Source organism: Scyliorhinus torazame, chromosome 3 (genome assembly GCF_047496885.1).
Source record: "Scyliorhinus torazame isolate Kashiwa2021f chromosome 3, sScyTor2.1, whole genome shotgun sequence".
NCBI lineage: Eukaryota > Metazoa > Chordata > Chondrichthyes > Carcharhiniformes > Scyliorhinidae > Scyliorhinus > Scyliorhinus torazame.
In genome coordinates, this window is record NC_092709.1 from 49,973,479 (window position 1) to 49,995,884 (window position 22,406).

Genomic DNA, 22,406 nt, shown 5'->3' on the forward strand with positions numbered 1-22,406 from the left:
GGAAAAAGGAACTGAAGGCACTGTTGCCAAGTTTGCAGATGATACAAAGATCTAGAGGGGCAGGTAGTATTGAGGAAGCAGGAGGGCTGCAGAAGGACTTGGACAGGCTAGGAGAGTGGGCAAAGAGGTGGCAGATGGAATGCAATGTGGTAAAGTGTGAGATTATGCACTTTGGAAGGCGAAATGGAGGCATAGATTATTTTCTAATTGGAAAGATGCTTCGGAAATCAGGAGTACAAAGGGACTTGGGAATCCTTGTTCACGATTCTCTTAAGATTAACATGCAGGTTCAGTCGGCAATTAGGAAGGCAAATGCAATGTTAGCATTCATGTTGAGAGGGCTAGAATACATGACCAGGGATGTAGTTCTGAGGCTATACAAGGCTCTGATAGACCCCATTTGGAGTATTGTGAGCAGTTTTGGGCCCCGTATCTAAGGAAGGATGTGTTGGCCTTGGAAAGAGTCCAGAGGAGGTTCACCCTGGAATGAGGAGCTTGTCGTATGAGGAACGATTGAGGACTCTAGGTCTGTACTCGTTGGAGTTTAGAAGGATGAAGGGTTGGGGGGGAAATCTTATTGAAACTTAACAGACCAGTATTGCGTGGTCTGAATAGAGTGGTCATAGAGAGGATGTTTCCACTTGTAGGAAAAACTAGAAGCAGAGGGCATAATCTCAGACCAAAGGGACGATCATAACTGCATGAGGTTAGTAGGTAATTACAGCAAGTAATCAGGAAATCGAATAGAAAGTTATCCATTATTGAGCGAGAAATAGAATACAAAAGTAGAGAGGTTATGCTTCAGCTATACAGAGCATTGGGTGAGACCACATCTGGAGTACTGTGCAGAGTACTGGTCTTTTTTTTTTAACGGAAGGATATAAATTAGTTGAAGCAGTTCAGAGAAGGTTTAATGCCTGGAATGGGAGGGCTGTCTTTTGAGGAAAGGTTGCACAGTCCAGACGTGTATCTGCTGGAGTTTAGAAACCTAAGAAGCGACTTGATTGAAAGATACAAGATCCCGAGGGGTCTTGACAGGGTGGATGTGGAAGGATGTTTCCTCTTGTGGGAAAATCTAGAACTAGGGATCACAGTTTAAAAATTTCCTAACCAGAGCTATAATTTATCTCCAACTCCATGATCTTCAACTTTTAGTCTCATAAGAGACTAATGAGAATTGTTTTCTCCAGGGACAGTGAGTCTTTGAAACACTCTTCCTTAAAAGGTGGTAGGAGCAGAGTCTACGTCTGGGGGCTTGTGCCAAAATTGGGAGAGCTGTCTCACCGATTCATCAAGAAACAGCCTGACATAGTCGTACCGACAGAATCATGCCTTACAGATAACGTCTCAGACAGTACTATCACTATCCTTAGGTCTGTCCCACTGGCAGGACAGACCCAGTGGTATGCAGTCGAGAGGGAGCTGCCCTGGGAGTCCTCAACATTGATGCTGGACCCCACAAAGTCTCATGGCTTCAGGTCAAACATGGACAAGGAAATCTCCTGCTGATTATCACACACCGTCCACCCTCAGCTGATGAATCAATATTCATCCATGTTGAACACCAGCTGAAGGAAGCACTTAGGTGGCAAGTACTCTGGGTAGGGGGATCACCAAAAGTAGCTCAGTAGCACCACTACTGACCAAGACCTAAAGGATGTAACTGTTAAGACGGTCTGCGACAGGTAGTGAGGGAACCAAGAGCAAAATACAAACTAGACCTCATCCTCACCAACCTGCCACTCCTAACGTGCTACATGGGATAGATTCAGAACATATATAGCAACTCAAGACTGGACATCCATGAGGCACTGTGGCCCATCAGCAGCAGAATTGTACTCTGCCACAATCTGTAACCTTATGGCCCAGCACATTCCCCCACTCTACCAATGCCACAAACCAGGGGATCAACCCTGGTTCAAAGAAGAGTGCAGAAGTATATGCCAGGAGCAACATCAGTCATACCAAAAATATGTGGTGTCAACCTGGTGAAGCCACAACACAAGACTACTTGTGTGCCAAACAACATAAGCAGCAAGTGATAGACAGAGCTAAGCAATCCCGCAACCAACGGATCAGATCTAATCTTGCCGTTCTGCCACATCCAGTCGTGAATGGTGGTGGACAATTAAACAACTTGGGGGAGGAGGCTCCACAAATAGCCCCATTCACAGTGATGGAGGAACTGGGCAAAAGATGAGGTTAAGCCATTCGCAATACTCTTCAGCCTGAAGTGACGATAGGACGATCTTGGTCTCCTCCAGATGTCCCCAGCATCACAGATGCCAGTCTTCAGCCAATTTGATTCACCCCATGTGATATAAGAAGCACATGAAGGCACTAGATACTTTTTTTTTTTTTTACATAGAATTTACAGTGCAGGAGGCCATTCGGCCCATCTAGTCTGCACCAGCTCTTGGAAAGGGCACCCTACCCAAGGTCAACACCTCCACCCTATCCCTATAACCCAGTAACCCCACTCAACGCTAAGGGCAATTTTGGACACTTAAGGGCAATTTAGCATGGCCAATCCACCCAACCTGCACATCTTTGGACTGTGGGAAGAAACCGGAGCACCCGGAGGAAACCCACGCACACACGGGGAAGATGTGCAGACTCCGCACAGACAGTGACCCAAGCTGGAATCGAACCTGGGACCCTGGAACTGTGAAGCAATTGTGCTATCCACAATGCTACCGTGCTGCCCTTCCAACCTTCTACATGCATCAGTTATTTCTTTGTTTATTGAATCCATTAACCAGGTTTACTACCTTCCAACTTCCTGCATCGGTTCCCATCCCCCTGCCACATTAGTTTAAACTCTCCCCAACAGCTCTAGCAAACACCCGCCTTAGGACATCGGTTCCAGTCCTGCCCAGGTGCAGACTGTCCGGTTTGTACTGGTCCCACCTCCCCCAGAACCGGTTCCAATGTCCCAGGAATTTGAATCCCTCCCTCTTGCACTATCTCTCGATCCACGCATTCATCCCCTCTATCCTGACATTCCTACTGTGACTAGCTTGTGGCACTGGTAGCAATCCTGAGATGACTACCTTTGAGGTCCTACTTTTTAGTTGAACTCCTAGCTCCCTAAATTCAGCTTGTAGGACCTCGTCCCGTTTTTTACCTATATCGTTGGTGCCTATGTGCACCACGACAGCTGGCTGTTCCCCACCCCCCAGAATGTCCTGCAGCCGCTCAGAGACATCCTTGACCCTTGCACTAGGGAGGCAACATACCATCCTGGAGTCTCGATTGCGTCCGCAGATCCGCCTGTCTATTCCCCTTACAATTGAGTCCCCTATCACTATAGCCCTGCCATTCTTCTGACTGACCATGGCACTGTAAGCCTTTCAAATGGAGGGAGTAAAAAGGAATGTAGTGGTAGTCGGTGACAGTATGGTGAGGAGGATTGATACGGTTTTCAGCAAAGGGTGATTTCAGAGCTGTCTGCCCAGTACTTGGATGGGAGAGGAGGATCCAGTCATTGCAGTCCAAATAGGTGCCATGACATAGACAGGACAAGGAAAGAGGTTTATGCATAGTCAGTATGAGGGCTTAATTAAGCAGAGCCTCAAAAGTAATAATTACTGGACTATTACCTGAGCCACGTGCACAGAAGACAAATTAGATTAGAGAAATACGGGTGGCACGGTGGCGAGCACTGCTGCCTCATGCCGCTGAGGATCCAGTTTGATACTGTCCCCGGGTCACTGTCCATGTGGAGGTTGCACATTCTCCCCGTGTCTGCGTGAGTCTCACCCCCACAACACAAAGATGTGCAGGCTAGGTGGATTGGCCACACTAAATTGCGCTTTCACTGGAGATAAAAAAAGAATTGGGTACTCTAAATTTATGGAAAAAAACGTTGAGAGCAACAAAAGAGTGACAACAAAACAAGTGTGGGAGAAGTGCTTTCTGGTTCATGGGGTACTGGGACCATTACTGGGAAAAATCGGGGGCTGCTCCATTGGGATGGTCGACACCTGAACCGTGCTAGGAACAATGTATTATGAGTAACAGTCTGTACGTTGGTTTGAATTGCGCAAAATTCCCTAGATTCAGGGATGGTTAAAAAATAGAAAGGCGACAAAGAAATGTCAGAGCAACCGAATAGTTACTTTCCATCAGTCTTCACAGTGCACGATACCAGTGGGATACCAGAGCGCCAGGAGAACCAGGGGGCAGAAGTGAGTCACTGGGGGTCACAGTCTATGCGGAGTCTGCACGCTCTCCCAGTGTCTGCGTGGGTTTCCTCCGGGTGCTCCAGTTTCCTCCCACAGTCCAAAGATGAGCAGGTTAGGTGGATTGACCATGCTAAATTGCCCTTAGTGTCCAATAATGTTGGGTGGGGGAACTTCCGGTTGCGGCTATGCCGAGCTAAGTCGCACGTTCGGCAGCTCCCACCAGAAACAGACTTTTGGGCTCTTTTGAGGGGACAGCGTGGTATTTGTTCGACGGTTCCCAGTGTGAGAAGGTGACAGTACGAATTTCGGCACTGAATGGATTGGACCAGTGAAAAAAGTAATTATGGTGCATCGAAAAGTGCGAGGGAGGAAAGCCAAGATGGCTGCAGGTGGAGACCAGGCAGCGTGGGCGCAAGAGCAGCAGAAGTTTCTCAAGCGCTGCTTCACGGAACTGAAAGCAGAGCTGCTGGAGCCGATGAAGGCTTCAATCGACAAGCTGGTCGAGACCCAGAAGGCCCAAGGGGCGACAATCCGGGAGGTGTGGCAGAAGGCATCGGAGAATGAGGACGTGATATTGGGCCTGGCGGTGAAGGCGGAGGCGCAGCATAAGAAATGGCAGGAGAAGTTCAAGGACGCGGAGAATCGGTCAAGGAGGAAGAATCTGCGGATTCTGGGTCTCCTGGAGGGAGTGGATGCTGGAACATATGTGGTCATGATGCTGAATACGTTGATGGGCGCGGGTGCCTTCCCAAGGGCCCTGGAGCTGGATGGGGCCCACCGAGTCCTGGCGAGGAGGCCCAAGTCTAACGAGCTGCCGCGGGCGGTATTGGTGCAGGTCCACCGGGAGTGTGTCCTAAGATGGGCAAAAAAGGAGCGGCGCAGCAGGTGGGAGAATGCAGAGGTCCGTATATTCCAGGACTGGAGCATGGAGGTGGCCAAATAGAGGGCCGGGTACAATCGGGCTAAGGCTGTTCTGCATCGGAAGGGGGTGAAATTCGGGATGCTGCAGCCGGCGCGGCTGTGGGTCACGTTTAAGGACCGGCTCCATTGCTTTGGACGCCGGAGGAGGCGTGGACCTTTATTCAGGCCGAAAGGTTGTACACGGACTGAGGGTCGGTTGTGAGGGGAGGTCGCGGGGGGGCTACTGTGGTTACTGTGCTTTGGGGGATGTTCTATTCTGTTCTGTATTGTTTCCTTGGGTGGGGTAGGGTGAATTGGTTCGAAGTGGGGATTTTGAGAGAGTGTTGGCGTCAGTGGTTGGAAGGATGGGGCCCCATTGGGGGGAGGGGCGATGGGAGGCCGGAGGTGGGGGAGCTGGGATTAGGCCACAAAAGGGAAATGAGGCAGAGAGGGCAGGGCCGGTCTGATGGAAAGCGTGGGCTTTTTTCCCCGCTAGAGAAGGAAGGGGGCAGGACCGTGGGGGAAAGGGGGGGGGGGGGTGTTGGAGAGGAGCGCCCGCTGATGGACAGGAGGGGGGGGGGGGGGGGGGGGGGGGGGGTCAATGGAATGGCCAGGGTCAGCAGGAGTCAACTGACTTACAGGAGTGCTATGGGGGAGCAACGCAGCTAGGGGGGAAACTGGGTTGCTGCTGCATTGGCCAAAGGTGAGCTGGCGCACGGAGAGTCGGGGCAGGGGTCTGCTGCTGGGGGGGAAATGGAGTGTGGGAGGCGCGGGCACATGGCTGGCCTAGAAAAGGGGATGGCTAATCGGCGGGGGGGGGGGGGGACCCCCTGATCCGGCTGATAACTTGGAATGTGAGAGACCTGAACGGGCCGGTCAAGAGGGCCAGTGTGTTCGCGCACCTGAAGGGACTGAAGGCAGATGTGGTTATGCTCCAGGAGACGCATTTGAGGGTGCCAGATCAGGTTAGGTTGAGAAACGGGTAGGTAATTCCCCCCCGGTTTTCCACTCGGGGTTGGACACAAAGAATCGAGGGGTGGCGATTTTGGTGGGGAAGCGGGTGTCGTTTGAGGCGCTGAACATCGTGGCAGACAATGGAGGTAGGTATGTGATGGTGAGTGGTAAGCTGCAGGGGGTGCGGGTGGTATTAGTCAATGTATATGCCCCGAATTGGGACGATGCCGGATTTACGCAGCGCATGGTGGAGGCGGCGCATGTTGGAGGCAGGGAGCTTGATAATGGGGGGGGGGGAAAAAGAGGGAGAGGAGAGAGACGGGACGGGACTTCGTACTGGATCCAGCATTGGACCGCTCCAGGTCCAGGACGGGCAAGAGGACGGCGGCGGCCAAGGTGCTGAGGGGGTTTATGGACCAGGTGGGAAGAGTGGACCCATGGAGGTTTGTCAGGCTGGGGGCCAGGGAATTTTCTTTTTTTCCCCCACGTCCATAAAGCCTACTCCCAGATAGACTTCTTCGCTATGAGCAGGGCACTAATTCAGAGGGTGGAGGGCACAGAGTATTCGGCCATAGCCATCTCAGACCATGCCCTGCATTGGGTGGAGCTGGAGCTAGGGGAGGAGAGGGACCAGCGCCCGCTGTGGCGCCTGGATGAGGGCTTGCTGGCGGATGAGGTGGTGAGCGGGCGGATCCGGGGGTGCATTGAAAGCTATCTAGAGGCCAACGATAATGGGGAGGTGCAGGTGGGGGTGGTCTGGGAGGCAATTAGGGGAGAGCTAATCTCCACTAGGGCCCACAAGGAGAAGGAGAGGAGAGAGAGGGAGAGATTGGTGGAGGAGATTTTAAGGGTGGATAGGAGGTATGCAGAGGTCCCCGAGGAGGGACTACTCAAGGAGCGACGAAGCCTCCAGGCCGAGTTCGACCTGTTGGCCACCAAGAAGGCAGAGGTGCAGTGGAGGAAAGTACAAGGGGCGGTGTAGGAGTACGGGGAAAAGGCTAGCCGGATGTTGGCACACCAGCTTCGGAAGCGGGAGGCAGCGAGGGAGATTGGGGGAGTTAGGGATAAAGGGGGGAACACGCTGCGGAGTGTGGTGGGAATAAATGGGGTAATTAGAGACTTTTATGAGGGGCTGTATAGGTCTGAGCCCCCGACGGAGATGGGTGAATGCATCGATTTTTGGATCGACTGAGGTTCCAGAGGGTGGAGGAGGAGCAGGTGGCTGGACTTGGGGCACCGGTAGGGCTGGAGGAGCTGACTAAAGGGCTGGGGAGAATGCAGGCGGGGAAGGCACCGGGGCCAGATGGGTTCCCGGTGGAATTTTGCCGGAAATACATGGACCTGCTGGGCCCTATATTAGTGAGGACTTTCAATGAGGCGAGGGAGGGGGGGGGGCTACCCCCAATGATGTCCAGGGCACTGATCTCGAAGCGGGTCAAGGACCCATTACAGTGTGGGTCGTATAGGCCAAACGCTCTCCTCAACGTGGACGCGAAGCTGTTGGCTACCAGAATTGAGGACTGTGTCCCGGGGGTGATTCACGAGGACCAGACGGATTTTGTTAAGGGAAGGCAGCTGAATACCAATGTGTGGAGGCTCCTTGACGTAATCATGATGCCTACAGTGGAGGGGGAGGCGGAGATGGACGCGGAGAAGGCCTTCGATAGGGTGGAGTGGGGGTACCTCTGGGAAGTGTTAAGGAGGTTTGGGTTCGGGGAGGGGTTCATTAGTGGGGTTAGGCTACTTTACGAAGCCCCGGTGGAGTGTGTGGCCACGAATCGGAGGTGGTCGGAATACTTTCGGCTGTACCGGGGGACGAGGCAGGGGTGCCCCCTATCCCCCTTGCTATTTGAATTGGCAATTGAGCCTTTCCAGTGCCTCCCCATCCTGATTCCCAAGGCCTTTTTTAAGCGGGTCAGTAGGAGCATCATGGGATTCGTGTGGGCGAAAAAGACCCCGAAGGCGAGAAGGGTGTTTCTGGAGCGGAGTCGGGACAGAGGAGGGTTAGCGTTACCTAATCTGTGTGGGTATTACTGGGCTGCCAATGTGGCGATGATACGCAAGTGGGTAATGGAGGGGGCAGCGTGGAAGAGGCTGGAGATGGCGTCCTGTGTGGGCACGAGTCTGGGAGCGCTGGTGACAGCACCGCTGCCGCTCCCACCGACTAGGTACACCACGAGTCCGGTGGTGGCGGTGACTTTGAAAATTTGGGGGCAGTGGAGACGCCACAGGGGCGAGGTAGAGGCTTTGGTTTGGTCCCCGATCCGGGACAACCATTGGTTCGTCCCGGGGAGAATGGATGGAGAGTTTCTGAGCTGGCACAGGGCAGGAATTCGAAGGATGGGGGATCTGTTTTTAGATGGGACGTTTGCGAGCCTTGGGTTGCTGGAGGAAAAATTTGGGCATCCCCCCAGAAATGCCTTCAGGTACATGCAGGTAAGGGCGTTTGTAAGACGGCAGGTGAGGGAGTTCCCGCTGCTTCCAGCACTCAGGATCCAGGATAGGGTGCATTCCGGGGTGTGGGTTGGAGAGGGCAGGGTCTCGGCGATCTACCAGGAGATGCAGGAGGAGGAGACCTCAGTGGATGAGCTAAAGGGTAAATGGGAGTAGGAGCTTGGGGTACTTGGACGAGGGTACTTGGGCGGACGCCCTGGGTAGGGTTAATTCTTCCTCCTCTTGCGCCAGGCTTAGCCTGATACAATTTAAGGTTCTTCAAAGAGCGCATATGACAGGGGCGAGGCTGAGCAGGTTCTTTGGGGTGGAAGGTGGTGTGGGAGGTGCTCGGGGAGCCCAGCAAATCATACCCATATGTTCTGGGCGTGCCCGGCGCTGGATGGATACTGGAGGGGTATTGCGAGGACGATGTCTAAGGTGGTGAAGACCCAGGTTAAGCCGAGCTGGGGGTTAGCACTATTTGGGGTATCGGACGAGCCGTGCGTGCAGGAGGCGAAAGAGGCCTCACTCTGCACTGTAAAGTCTATGAGAGTGCAGTGACCATTACTAAGGAGAAGGTTCTGGGGAAACAAAGGTCTGAAGATGGACAAATCACCTGGACTACACTCCAGGATTCTAAAAGAGATAGCTCAGGACATTGTGGAGGCACTGGTGATGATCTTTCAAGAAACACTCGAGGCAGGAAGGTTCCCAGAGGACTGGAAAATGGCGATGTACCACCTTTGTTTAGGGAGGGAGGCAGAAAATGGGAAATTATAGACTGGTTAGCCTGACTGGAGTCTATTATTAAAGATGAGATCGCAGAGCACTTGGAAGTGCATGAGAAAATAGGACTGAGTCAGCACGGCTTCATCAAAGGGAGGTCACGTCTGTCAAATTTGTTAAGAGTTCTTTAAGGTTGTAACAAGGACGTTAGACAAAGGAGAACCAGTGGACGTGATTTATTTAGATTTCCAGAAGGCATTTGACAAGGTGCCGCATAGGAGACTGTTAAATAAGTTAAGAGCCCATGGTGTTCAGGATAAGATCCTGGCATGGGTAGAGGATTGGCTGATTGGCAGAAGGCAGAGAATGGGGATAAAGGGATCTTTTTCAGGATGGTAGCCGGTAACTAGTGATGTAACTCAGGTGATCGGTGCTGGGACCACAACATACATTAATGATCTGGAAAAAGGAACTGAAGGCACTGTTGCCAAGTTTGCAGATGATACAAAGATCTAGAGGGGCAGGTAGTATTGAGGAAGCAGGAGGGCTGCAGAAGGACTTGGACAGGCTAGGAGAGTGGGCAAAGAGGTGGCAGATGGAATGCAATGTGGTAAAGTGTGAGATTATGCACTTTGGAAGGCGAAATGGAGGCATAGATTATTTTCTAATTGGAAAGATGCTTCGGAAATCAGGAGTACAAAGGGACTTGGGAATCCTTGTTCACGATTCTCTTAAGATTAACATGCAGGTTCAGTCGGCAATTAGGAAGGCAAATGCAATGTTAGCATTCATGTTGAGAGGGCTAGAATACATGACCAGGGATGTAGTTCTGAGGCTATACAAGGCTCTGATAGACCCCATTTGGAGTATTGTGAGCAGTTTTGGGCCCCGTATCTAAGGAAGGATGTGTTGGCCTTGGAAAGAGTCCAGAGGAGGTTCACCCTGGAATGAGGAGCTTGTCGTATGAGGAACGATTGAGGACTCTAGGTCTGTACTCGTTGGAGTTTAGAAGGATGAAGGGTTGGGGGGGAAATCTTATTGAAACTTAACAGACCAGTATTGCGTGGTCTGAATAGAGTGGTCATAGAGAGGATGTTTCCACTTGTAGGAAAAACTAGAAGCAGAGGGCATAATCTCAGACCAAAGGGACGATCATAACTGCATGAGGTTAGTAGGTAATTACAGCAAGTAATCAGGAAATCGAATAGAAAGTTATCCATTATTGAGCGAGAAATAGAATACAAAAGTAGAGAGGTTATGCTTCAGCTATACAGAGCATTGGGTGAGACCACATCTGGAGTACTGTGCAGAGTACTGGTCTTTTTTTTTTAACGGAAGGATATAAATTAGTTGAAGCAGTTCAGAGAAGGTTTAATGCCTGGAATGGGAGGGCTGTCTTTTGAGGAAAGGTTGCACAGTCCAGACGTGTATCTGCTGGAGTTTAGAAACCTAAGAAGCGACTTGATTGAAAGATACAAGATCCCGAGGGGTCTTGACAGGGTGGATGTGGAAGGATGTTTCCTCTTGTGGGAAAATCTAGAACTAGGGATCACAGTTTAAAAATTTCCTAACCAGAGCTATAATTTATCTCCAACTCCATGATCTTCAACTTTTAGTCTCATAAGAGACTAATGAGAATTGTTTTCTCCAGGGACAGTGAGTCTTTGAAACACTCTTCCTTAAAAGGTGGTAGGAGCAGAGTCTACGTCTGGGGGCTTGTGCCAAAATTGGGAGAGCTGTCTCACCGATTCATCAAGAAACAGCCTGACATAGTCGTACCGACAGAATCATGCCTTACAGATAACGTCTCAGACAGTACTATCACTATCCTTAGGTCTGTCCCACTGGCAGGACAGACCCAGTGGTATGCAGTCGAGAGGGAGCTGCCCTGGGAGTCCTCAACATTGATGCTGGACCCCACAAAGTCTCATGGCTTCAGGTCAAACATGGACAAGGAAATCTCCTGCTGATTATCACACACCGTCCACCCTCAGCTGATGAATCAATATTCATCCATGTTGAACACCAGCTGAAGGAAGCACTTAGGTGGCAAGTACTCTGGGTAGGGGGATCACCAAAAGTAGCTCAGTAGCACCACTACTGACCAAGACCTAAAGGATGTAACTGTTAAGACGGTCTGCGACAGGTAGTGAGGGAACCAAGAGCAAAATACAAACTAGACCTCATCCTCACCAACCTGCCACTCCTAACGTGCTACATGGGATAGATTCAGAACATATATAGCAACTCAAGACTGGACATCCATGAGGCACTGTGGCCCATCAGCAGCAGAATTGTACTCTGCCACAATCTGTAACCTTATGGCCCAGCACATTCCCCCACTCTACCAATGCCACAAACCAGGGGATCAACCCTGGTTCAAAGAAGAGTGCAGAAGTATATGCCAGGAGCAACATCAGTCATACCAAAAATATGTGGTGTCAACCTGGTGAAGCCACAACACAAGACTACTTGTGTGCCAAACAACATAAGCAGCAAGTGATAGACAGAGCTAAGCAATCCCGCAACCAACGGATCAGATCTAATCTTGCCGTTCTGCCACATCCAGTCGTGAATGGTGGTGGACAATTAAACAACTTGGGGGAGGAGGCTCCACAAATAGCCCCATTCACAGTGATGGAGGAACTGGGCAAAAGATGAGGTTAAGCCATTCGCAATACTCTTCAGCCTGAAGTGACGATAGGACGATCTTGGTCTCCTCCAGATGTCCCCAGCATCACAGATGCCAGTCTTCAGCCAATTTGATTCACCCCATGTGATATAAGAAGCACATGAAGGCACTAGATACTTTTTTTTTTTTTTACATAGAATTTACAGTGCAGGAGGCCATTCGGCCCATCTAGTCTGCACCAGCTCTTGGAAAGGGCACCCTACCCAAGGTCAACACCTCCACCCTATCCCTATAACCCAGTAACCCCACTCAACGCTAAGGGCAATTTTGGACACTTAAGGGCAATTTAGCATGGCCAATCCACCCAACCTGCACATCTTTGGACTGTGGGAGGAAACCGGGGCACCCAGAGGAAACCCACGCACACACGGGGAGGATGTGCAGACTCCACACAGACAGTCACCTAAGCCGGAATCAAACTTGGGACCCTGGAGCTGTGAAGCAATTGTGCTATCCACAATGCTACCATGCTGCCCTGACAAAGGTTATGGGCCCTGACAAAATTCCAACAATAGTACTTAACATTTGTGCTCCAGAACTTGCTGTGTTCCTAACCAAGATGTTCTAGTACAGACAGTGACAACACTGGCATCAACCCAACAATGTGGAAAATTGCCTAAGTGCATGTCCTGTACACAATAAGCACTTAACCCCAAACCAAATCCAACCTGGCCAATTACCACCCAATTAATCTACTCACAATCATCAGCAAAGTGATTGAATCATCAGTAAAGTAGTGGAAGAGGTCATCAACAGTGCTATCAGGCGGCACTTACTTAGCAAAAACCCTTGATGCTCAGTTTAGGTTCCGCCAGAGTCACTTGAGCTCCTGACCCCATCATAGCCTTGGTTCAAACATGGACAAAAGAGCTGAACTCCAGAGGCGCGTTGAAAGTGGCTGCCCTTAACATCAAGGCAGTATTTGATAGAGTATGGCATCAAGGAGCTCAAGCAAACCTAGAGTCAATGGGAATAGCGAGAAAACTCTAAATTGGTTATGAATCATACCATGCACAAAGGAAGATGGTTGTGGTGAATGGTGAGAGGTAAGTCATCTCAATCCCAGGACATCACTGCTGGAGTTCCTCAGTGTAGTGTTAGGCCCAAACATCTTCAGTTTTTTCATCAATCACAAACATGAGGGGATGTTGGCTGATATGCACAACATTCAGCACCATTTGCAATTCCTTAGACACTGAAGCAGCCTATGTGCAAATGCAGCAAGACCTGGACAATAACCAGGCTTTGGCTGACAAATGGCAAGTAACATTCACGCCACACAAGTGCCAAGCAATGACCAACAAGAGATAATTAAACCATCGCTCCATGACATCCAATGCATTACCAACACTGAATCCCCCACTATCAATATCCTGGTAGTTACCTTTGACTAGAAACTGAACTGGACTGGCTGCATAAATGATTGCAAGAGCAGGTCAAAGGCTAGGAATCCTGCTGCGATCTCCTGACTCTCCAAAGCCTGCCCACCACCTACAAGGCACAAGTCAGGAGTGTGATGGAATACTCCTCACTTGCCTGGGTGAATGCAGCTCCAACAACACCAAGAAGCTCAACACAATTCAGGACAAAGCAGTCTGCTCGATTGGCACCCTTCCACAAACATTCACTCCCTCCACCATGGACACATAGGAACAGTAGTGTGTACCATCTACAAGATGCATTGCAGGAACTCACCAAGGCTCTTGGGCAGCACCTTGGGAACCCACAATCCCTACCACCTAGCAGGACAAGGGCAGCAGATATATGGAAACATCACCTGGAAGTTCCTCTCCAAGTCACTCCTGACATCGCAATATATCGGCGTTCCTTCACTGTAGCAGGGTCAAAATCCTTGAACTCCCCTCCTTTCTGTTTTAATCTAGTCTTAATCGGGAACACCTCGCTCTTATATTCAACTTGTGCCCGGAAAACCGGCCAAATTCCTCCAAAAACGCTGTAATGCCCAAAATACTGCCCAATGGGTCTGAAATGTATAGCAGGTCGTCCACATACAGCAAGACTCTTATGCTTGGGGCCCCACTGAACAATCTCGCTCCAGGCCACCGATGCCCTAAGTGCCATTGCTGGTGGCTCTATCTCCAAAGATCAACGGATTGCCTCGTTCCCCCGATGCAACCCAAAATATCCTGAACTCACTCGATTTGTCAGTACACTTGCGACCATGCCTTGTATAGCAACCGGACCCAGTCCACAAACCCCTGCCCAAACCGTCCCAGCACCTCCCACAGATATTCCCACTCCACCCGGTCAAAGCCCTTCTCCGCGTCCATCGCCACCACCACTCCACCTCCTGCCTGTCCGAAGGCATCATAATTACATTGAGCAGCCTCATCACATTCACCAACAACTGCCTTCCTTTCACAAAACCTGTTTGATCCCATCATCCACAGGATGCAGTCCTCGATTCGCGAACACCTTCGCCAACAACTTGGTGTCTACATTCAATAATGATATCGGCAGTATGACCAGCACTTCTCTGGATCTTTGTCATTTTTCAATATCAGGGAGATGGACCCTGCGACAATGCAAGGTCGGGTTTCCCTTCTCCCTAGCCTCATTATATGCCCTCCCCCCCAGGTCCCACCCATTTTATAAAACTCCATTCTTTTGTGAATTAAGGGGTGGCATAATGGTTAGCACTGCTGCCCCTCAGCACCAGGGTTTGATTCTGGCCAATGGTGGCTGTGTGTGGCGTTTGCAAGCTTTCTCAGTGCCTGCATGTGTTTCCTCTGGGAGCTCCAGTTTCCTCCCACAGTCCAAAAACATGCAGGTTGGGTGGATTGGATATGATCAATGCGTCGGGTTACAGGGATAGGGCAGGGAAGTGGGCCTAGTAGAATGATCTTTTGAAGGATCAGTGCCGACTTGATGGGCCAAATGGACTCCTTCTGCACTGTAGAGATTCTATGGATCAATCACAGGATCATAGATCATAGAATTTACAGAGCAGAAGGTGGCCATTCAGCCCATCGAGTCTGCACCGGCTCTTGGAAAGAGCACCCGGCCTAAGGCCATACCTCTGCCCTATCCCCACCTAACCCAAGGGCAATTTATCATGGCCAATCCACCTTACCCACACATCTTTGGATTGTGGGAGGAAACTGGAGCACCCGGAGGAAACCCACGCAGACACAGGGAGAACATGCAAACTCCACACAGACAGTGACCCAAGCCGGGAATCGAACCTGGGACCCTGGAGCAGTGAAGCAACTGTGCTACCAAGTCGCCATTTATGACTATGCAAAAATCGGGCCAGATCTTTCAAACTCCCTCAGTGACCCCACTGCGGCCTCTGAACACCCCACTGCACCAAACGTACCTCTTTCGGGGTCCTCAAGCCCCCCCCCCCCTACCAGACACCTGGCATGGGCAATCTGACACTGCCAGCCTGGTACCCTGGCAGTCCCCTTCTAGACTGGGAGTACCACCCTAGAACCTTGGCAGTGCCAAGATGTCAGGCTGGCAGTGCCCAGGTGCCAGCGGGAGTGCCAGGGTACCACACTGCCCAATGAGAGACCACCCATGGGTCTCCAATGGCCTGGGAGACCCCCTCCACAATTGCCATTACAACTAGTTCTCGTTTGTGAGGACCAGTATTAAACACCGTTCTGGTGAGGTCTCCCAGGTCGATGGCTCTTTGACAATTATTCCATATAGTTAAAATATTAGGAGGGGGAGATGGTCTGGAAGATGTTAAGACCTGCATAAACTTCCTGTCTACGAAGCCCATGTTTTTGGTGAAGCAGAGTGACACCTGCAAAGACCAGTGCGCATGCACAGATGGCATATTGCGTTGACAGGAGATACTCCTGTAAATTTTATGTCAGGAAGTGCAGAATTGTGTTTGTAGAAGGGCACTAAAACAAAGAGACCTGGAGGTTTATATCTTTGTTGGTGGTAGGACAAATCGATAAGGTTATTAAACAATGGAGGGCTTTATAAACAGAGACAAAGTATAAAAAAAGAAATCCGTTTTACCAGTGGTTCGGCCTCAGGTGGAGTAACTTTTCCAATTCAGGGCTCCACATTTCAGAGCAAGGCTGCCAAGACCTTGGAGAGACTACAAAGGGAATTAACTAGAATGGTACAGGGATGAATGGACAGACTAGAGAAGCGGAAGTTGTGGTCCTTAGAATGGAAATGCTAAGGGGAGATGTTGGCGGGGGGGTGGGGTAAGGTGCTCTTTAAGAAGGTTGGTGCACACTCAATGGGCTGAATGGCCTCCTTCTGCATTGTAGTGATTCTAAGATCCTACTGCATGATCCTATGAAGACTAAGTCTGAAACCAACATGGGAAAGAAACAAAATGATTAATCTGTTGTGAGTAAAGGTCCAACTCCAAAGTTGCTGTTTACTCTGTCCTTCAAGGAACATGTTGCTTAAGAGTTCACACTGTTGTTGCACTTTGCAGTGTCATGTAAGAGTGCCTTTAAGAACTGGATTTTTAAGCAATGTACCTTTAAGAAAACAGTGATGTCATAGAGTGTGTGGCGTTCAGCTCAGCCATTTTTCAGGTTTTTAGTTTCAGTTTAAAAGCAGTGTCTGTGTGTTTCCAGAGAGCTGCAAGTTTTGCAGTTTGGTATTGCTGAGAGCAGTTTAAAAGTAGAAAGCCAGTTTGTGACAGTCTCTGCCATTCTACAGAAAAAATATATATCCTTTAACCTGATGTGATACTGTTTAAAGGTGTTAAGTCTCTTGGAAGTTTGAAGGAACATTTTAAGGAATTATTTACTGTTGCAATATTTTTTGAGTTATCTTTGAAGTAAGGGGTGTTCAGAGATCCAATGTTTATTTAAGATGTCAAGTTGAGTTCAAGGAATAAACAGTGTTTTGTGTTTAAAAACCCACGTGTCCATAATTGTAATCCCACACCTAGGGGAAAAAGCCGTGTGCTCGGAAAAGCAACAAATCCATTAAAGGGAGAGGTTGGTTGAACTCCATGATACATTTTGGGGTTCTGAAAACACCTCGCCCATAACAGCAGGTAGAAACAGGGCTGGGGGCTGCTTATGCCCCATTTTAGAGGATTCAATCCATAATCTGGGACAAGATTGGAGTGCAATACTGAGGCAGTGCTACAGAATTGAAGGTGTTGTTTTTCAGATGAAAAATTCGACTGCGGCTTTGCCTACCCTCTCAAGTAGATGTAAAAGATCCTATGCACAATGTGAGAAGCAGTGATGTTACAAGTGCCGTAGACAACATTTAAGCCTTAAATCAACATGGAGAATAACATTACATTATTTATCTCAATGTTACTCGTGGGACCTTGCTCTGTAGAAGTTGGCTGCCATGTTCCACTATATTAAAATAATAACTACATTTCAAAGTACTTCACTGGTTGTGAAGTACTTTTGGGACATCCCGAGGTCACAAATAAAACTACATACGTGCAAGTTCTATTGCTGGCCATTTCTTTTTTTTTCCAAATTAAATTTTTCCAATGAAGGGGCAATTTAACATGGCCAATCCACCTACCCTGCACATCTTTGGGTTGTGGGAGTGAGACCCACGCAGTCACGGAGAGAATGTGCAAACTCCACACGTCAGTGACCCAGAGCTGGATCGAACCCAGGTCCGTAACGCTGTGAGACTGTGCCACAGTGATGCCCTCTGCTGGCTATCATTACAGTTTTTAAAAAGTCGACAATCATTCTTTTCTAAGTAATGGAAAAATACATGATTTGGGTTTTTTATTAAATATGTAACTCAGATCGCAATATAATAATGGTCTCCCATTTTGTTTCAATTTAAGGAAACAAATCTTAAATAAGTAAGCAATTACAGTACACCAAGAATATAGAGAAATGTCTACCAGCAAGAAGAATTTGGACAATTGTAGTTACTTACTTCTAAAGAATACACTTGCCAAGAAAAAGCTGCCTATAACAAACCCAGCCACCAACTGTATTGGAGGAAAAAATATATGCAGAAAGCATATCCACACTTCAGTTACCATTATAGAAAAGGTCATGAGTTTGCAGTGCAAATTATGACCTTTGGTGCTTTACAGAGGGAAATTAACTGAAAGAGACTGAAAAATGATGGAATGATGCAGAAGCTCCGAATGTATCCACATGCACTAAAGTTTTCACAGAGGATAGAAGAGAGGATGACTTTTTAAATTGCTGGCATTAGAATATTAATGTTTGAAATCATATCAAGCTAAGTCATACTTTTGTCAGTTTAAAAATATCGCAATTAGTTTTTCAACCAAATGCAGTCTGCTTTCACCACTTCTTCCAAGTAACAAATAGCACCGTGTGTACATGCAAGTGCTGATCACAACACTATCTGCTGGAGCAAGCTGATTCCAACTTGAGTATTATACAAAATAATAAAAAAGTAAACTATTACAAATGGCGGACATCTGAAACAAATAAAATGCTGTAAATACTCAGGTCACGAATTTAACTCCTTCTGCTTTCCACCCTATCAGACCTTCCCTTTTGTTCTGACTGCCTTGTCCTCGTCTCCATACTTCCTAAAAATGTGTTACATCTTTTCCAGTTCGGTCGAAAAGTCATAGTTTAGAAATTATTTTTAAAAATTCTCCATAGACATTGCCGGTTATGGAATATTTTCAATTTTAAAATATATTGTTTTTCTGCATTAGAACATATTTTGTGAAGCTCGAATTTGAAGGTCGGTGAGGAGGTAGGAAAATATCATAATACAACTCGAGGTTTTATACCTTTCTTCCCCTTTTGTGAAGAACCCTGAGATTCATCTTCAATGGTTGACCTTTCCTCATCATCATTTTGTTGTGTTTGTCGGTTTTCTTTGCTTTCACTGTTGTCTTTCTTTTCAGACTTGTCTTTTTTCTTATTTTTATTCAGAAGCTTTTTGGTTGGTTGGTTCATGATGTTATGGTGCTATAAAAATATAAAAAGATGAACATTTCAACCTTCAAATCAACTAACCAAAAATTCATGAATTATCCCATGAATTGCAAGTTAAAATCTTCTGAAGCAGTTATGTAACAAGGATGGATATACTGACAAGTTCAATCTTTGGGTCAAATTCAGCCAGAGAAATTCAAATGTGAATGAATAGCCCAATATGCAGAATGGAGAGAGAAATTAATTACCAGTTCCTCTGGTGTGTGAGTAAAGAATGGAGACATAGCATTAAAATTATAACTTGGCCATGGTGGCTTTGCACAAAAGGTAACGCAAATCCGGAACACTCTTCAAAAAGGTTGTTGACGCTAGCCAATTTCAAATTCTCAATTTTGGTGAAGGGCTCGGTACAAGGTAACAAGACAAAGGTTTTACAAAAAGACAGATTAAAACAAAGTTCCATTTAAGATGCAAAAGTAAGTGGAGGAAATGGATCAGTGCGCTCCCATGGCATATATTTTTGGGTCACAGAAGAAACTTCTTCAGATATTCTGAGCTAATGATCAACATGTTGAAACTGCTTCTGGTATAGAAAACAAGCACTTTCCATCAATGATGGGGAGGAAAAATGTGTTCAGAATATAGTTATGAATCTTCAGTGGAAAGGTAAAAAGGCGGTGGTGACATCCAAAACTCTGCTGTCCATGACTCAAGTCACAGCAAGTCCCAGTTACCTATCCCGTGCTCACTTATCTACAAGCTCAGCCTTAATTTCAAAATTCTCATCCTTGTTCTCAAATCCCAACATGATCTTGTACCTCCCCATCTCCGTGATTATTAATTCTTCACCAGAGAAACCATTTAAAAGGTAGTGTTGCAGCTTGCTTCAGGTCAAGGGAAATCATTTAAATATAAAAGCAAGTGCACTGTACACTAACATACCTCACATACCTCTTTATTAGCAATTTCTCCTGGAGTAGGCCAGTTTGTGATGTCACTGAAGTCACTTGCCTAAAATAAGAAAATATAGACCATTACAATTTTTTTTTGTTTATTAAACAGACTTAACACAATCTTACGATGTGGAAATGCCGCCGTTGGACTGGGGTGAGCACAGCAAGAAGTCTTACAACACCAGTTAAAGTCCAACAGGTTTGTTTTGAATCACTAGCTTTCGGAGCACTGCTCCTTCCTCAGGTGAATGAAGAGGTGGGTTCCAGAAACATATATATATAGACAAAGTCAAAGATGCAATACGATACTTTGAATGCAAGTTTTTGCAGATAATGAAGTCTACAGGTCCAGACGGAGCAACTGGAGAGACAATGACCAAATTGCCCTGGATCCCATGGGCTCTTAACTTCTTCCATTAGCCTCCCATGTGGGACCTTGTCAAAAGCCATACTAAAGTCTATGTAGGCTACATTAACTGCTCATCTACACAGTCAGTCACCTCCTCAAAAAATTCAAATTACTGAGACATGATCTCCCTTTGACAAAACCATGCTGACTATCTTGCCTCTCCAAGTGGAGATTAATTCTGTCATTCAGAAATTTTTCCAGTAGTTTCCCTACCACTGAAGTTAGATTCACTGGCCAGTAATTTCCTGGTTTGTCCCTACTTCCCTTCTTGAATAATGCCACATTAGCTGTCCTCCAGTACTCTGGCACCTCTCCTGCAGCCAGAGACGATTTGAAAATTGTCAGAGCCTCTGCAATCTCCTTCCTTGCCTGCCACAGCAATCTGAAATACACCTCATCTGGCCCTGGGGATTTATCCACTTTTACACTCATTAAAACTGTTAATACCTCCTCCCTCAGTGTTAAATCAGTCTAGTAAACCACAATGCACTTACCTGATTTCTATACCTACAACATCCTTCTCCATAGCGAACACAAATGCAAAGTACTCATTTAAAACCTCACCATATCTTTGTGTTCCTAACACTTACCACGTGGTCTTGAATGGGCCCTACTCTTACCCTGGTCAACCTCCTGCCCTTAATATATTTCTAAAACACCTTTGGATTTTCCTTTATTTTACCCAGCAGGGTTTTTCATGGCCCCTCTTCGTTCTCCTATTTTAATTCTTATGCCTCCGCACTTTCTATATCCCTCTAGGGTGTCTGCTGTTTTGAGCCCTCAGTATCTGCCATAGGTCTCCCTTTTTTCCCCCTTATCCAACCTTAGATATCCTTGACATCCAGGGTTCTCTAGACTTATTGCTCCACCCTTCACTATTAAGGGAACATGTTCTCTCTGTATTCTCCATTTTCTTTTTGAATGAACCCCACTGCTCTAATGTAGATTTTCCTACAAGAAGCCGCTCTTAGTTAACTTTGGACAGATCCAGTCTTATTCTATAAAAATTGGCCCTTCCCCAATTCAGAACCTACTTTTAGTTGTCCCAGACAACTAAAGCACAGCAGATTCTAAAAATATTTTTGGTCAGACCCAGGAAAGCTTAAGAACCACATTACTGGGCAATTAGGTGAGCCATCAACAAAGCTTTGTAACATAGCCATCAAGTTTACTGGTTTCTGTGCATGGTACAATTTCAATATACAGTCTAAAGTGAAACAAGGACAATCCTTAAGGTTCTTATGGCTTATTTTACATACCTTTCCAGTTTTCTTTGTTTTGGGCTTGCCTGCCTTGATTACTTTGGCTGAACTGCGTTGCTCTGAAAATTAAAATAAGTCTTTTGTGCACAACAGAAAATTCAAGAATGTCAAACAAAATAAGATACATTAGAACATTACAACAAGAATGAAATATTGCATGTGGATTTAGCCAACATCAGCAAACCCACAAAATGCACCCTTTAACGATAAGACTCTTACAAAAAAGTGTTTTCTTCTTTATGCCTTGTAATAATTTATCTGTACTGTACACAAATCAAGTGACAAATCTCTAGGAAAATTGCCCGTATCCTTGGGTTTTAAAAGAGGTAGTTGCAGAGTTGACGCATTGGCTTTGAGCTTCCAGAATTCCCTGGTAACTAGAAAGGTTTATCCGAATTACAAGGTAGTTAATGTAACCCCCCCACTGTTCAAGAAATGGGTGGGAGAAACAGTGAGCTGTAGGCCACTTAACCATGCCATCAATAGCAGGAAAATGTGAGAACCTATTATTGGGGGCATGGAAACACAGCACTTGGAGAATCATAACACAATTAGGCAGTCAATTATGAAACAGAAATGGCGTTGACAAATCTGTTAAGAGTTTTAAGGAAATTGATATTGAGATGGATAAAGAAGTGATTTGGTATATTTGCATTTTCAAAAAGCACATGAGGTTATTAAATAAAATTAGGGGTTGGGGGCAACATATTAGCATGAATTGAAGACTGGTAATGGACAGAAAATCGGTAACGGACAAAAAAGGGAGAAACCAATAATTTTCAAGTTGGCAAGCTGTAACTATTGGGGTACCATAAAAATCGGTGCTTGGGGCTCAGCGATTTACAATCTATATCAATGACTCAGAAGGATGGGAAGAGGAGGATACCAATTTTGATAATATTACAAAGTTAGGTGGGAAAGTAAGTCATGAGAAGAATGCAATGTGGCTGCAAAAGCACATCAAGTGGGAAAGTACATGGCACATGGAATGTCATCTGGATAAGTGCGGTGTCACCAACTTTGGAAA

General features: G+C 47.2%; 1 protein-coding gene across 5 annotated transcripts in view; it reads right to left on the reverse strand.

Annotated features, from left to right (window-relative positions):
• LOC140408447 (la-related protein 1B-like) overlaps positions 1-22,406 on the reverse strand; it is a 142,324-nt gene that overhangs the window by 97,257 nt on the left and 22,661 nt on the right. For 4 of the 5 annotated variants that reach the window (XM_072495658.1, XM_072495656.1, XM_072495657.1 and 1 more), the window contains exons 4-6: positions 21,377-21,438; positions 19,698-19,766; positions 18,608-18,788 (exon numbers count right to left, since the gene is read on the reverse strand). In XM_072495658.1, coding sequence (XP_072351759.1) covers positions 18,608-18,788; positions 19,698-19,766; positions 21,377-21,438 — 312 coding nt within the window. The remainder of the gene's footprint in view (positions 1-18,607; positions 18,789-19,697; positions 19,767-21,376; positions 21,439-22,406) is intronic. The other variant, XM_072495659.1, reaches the window with a different exon arrangement.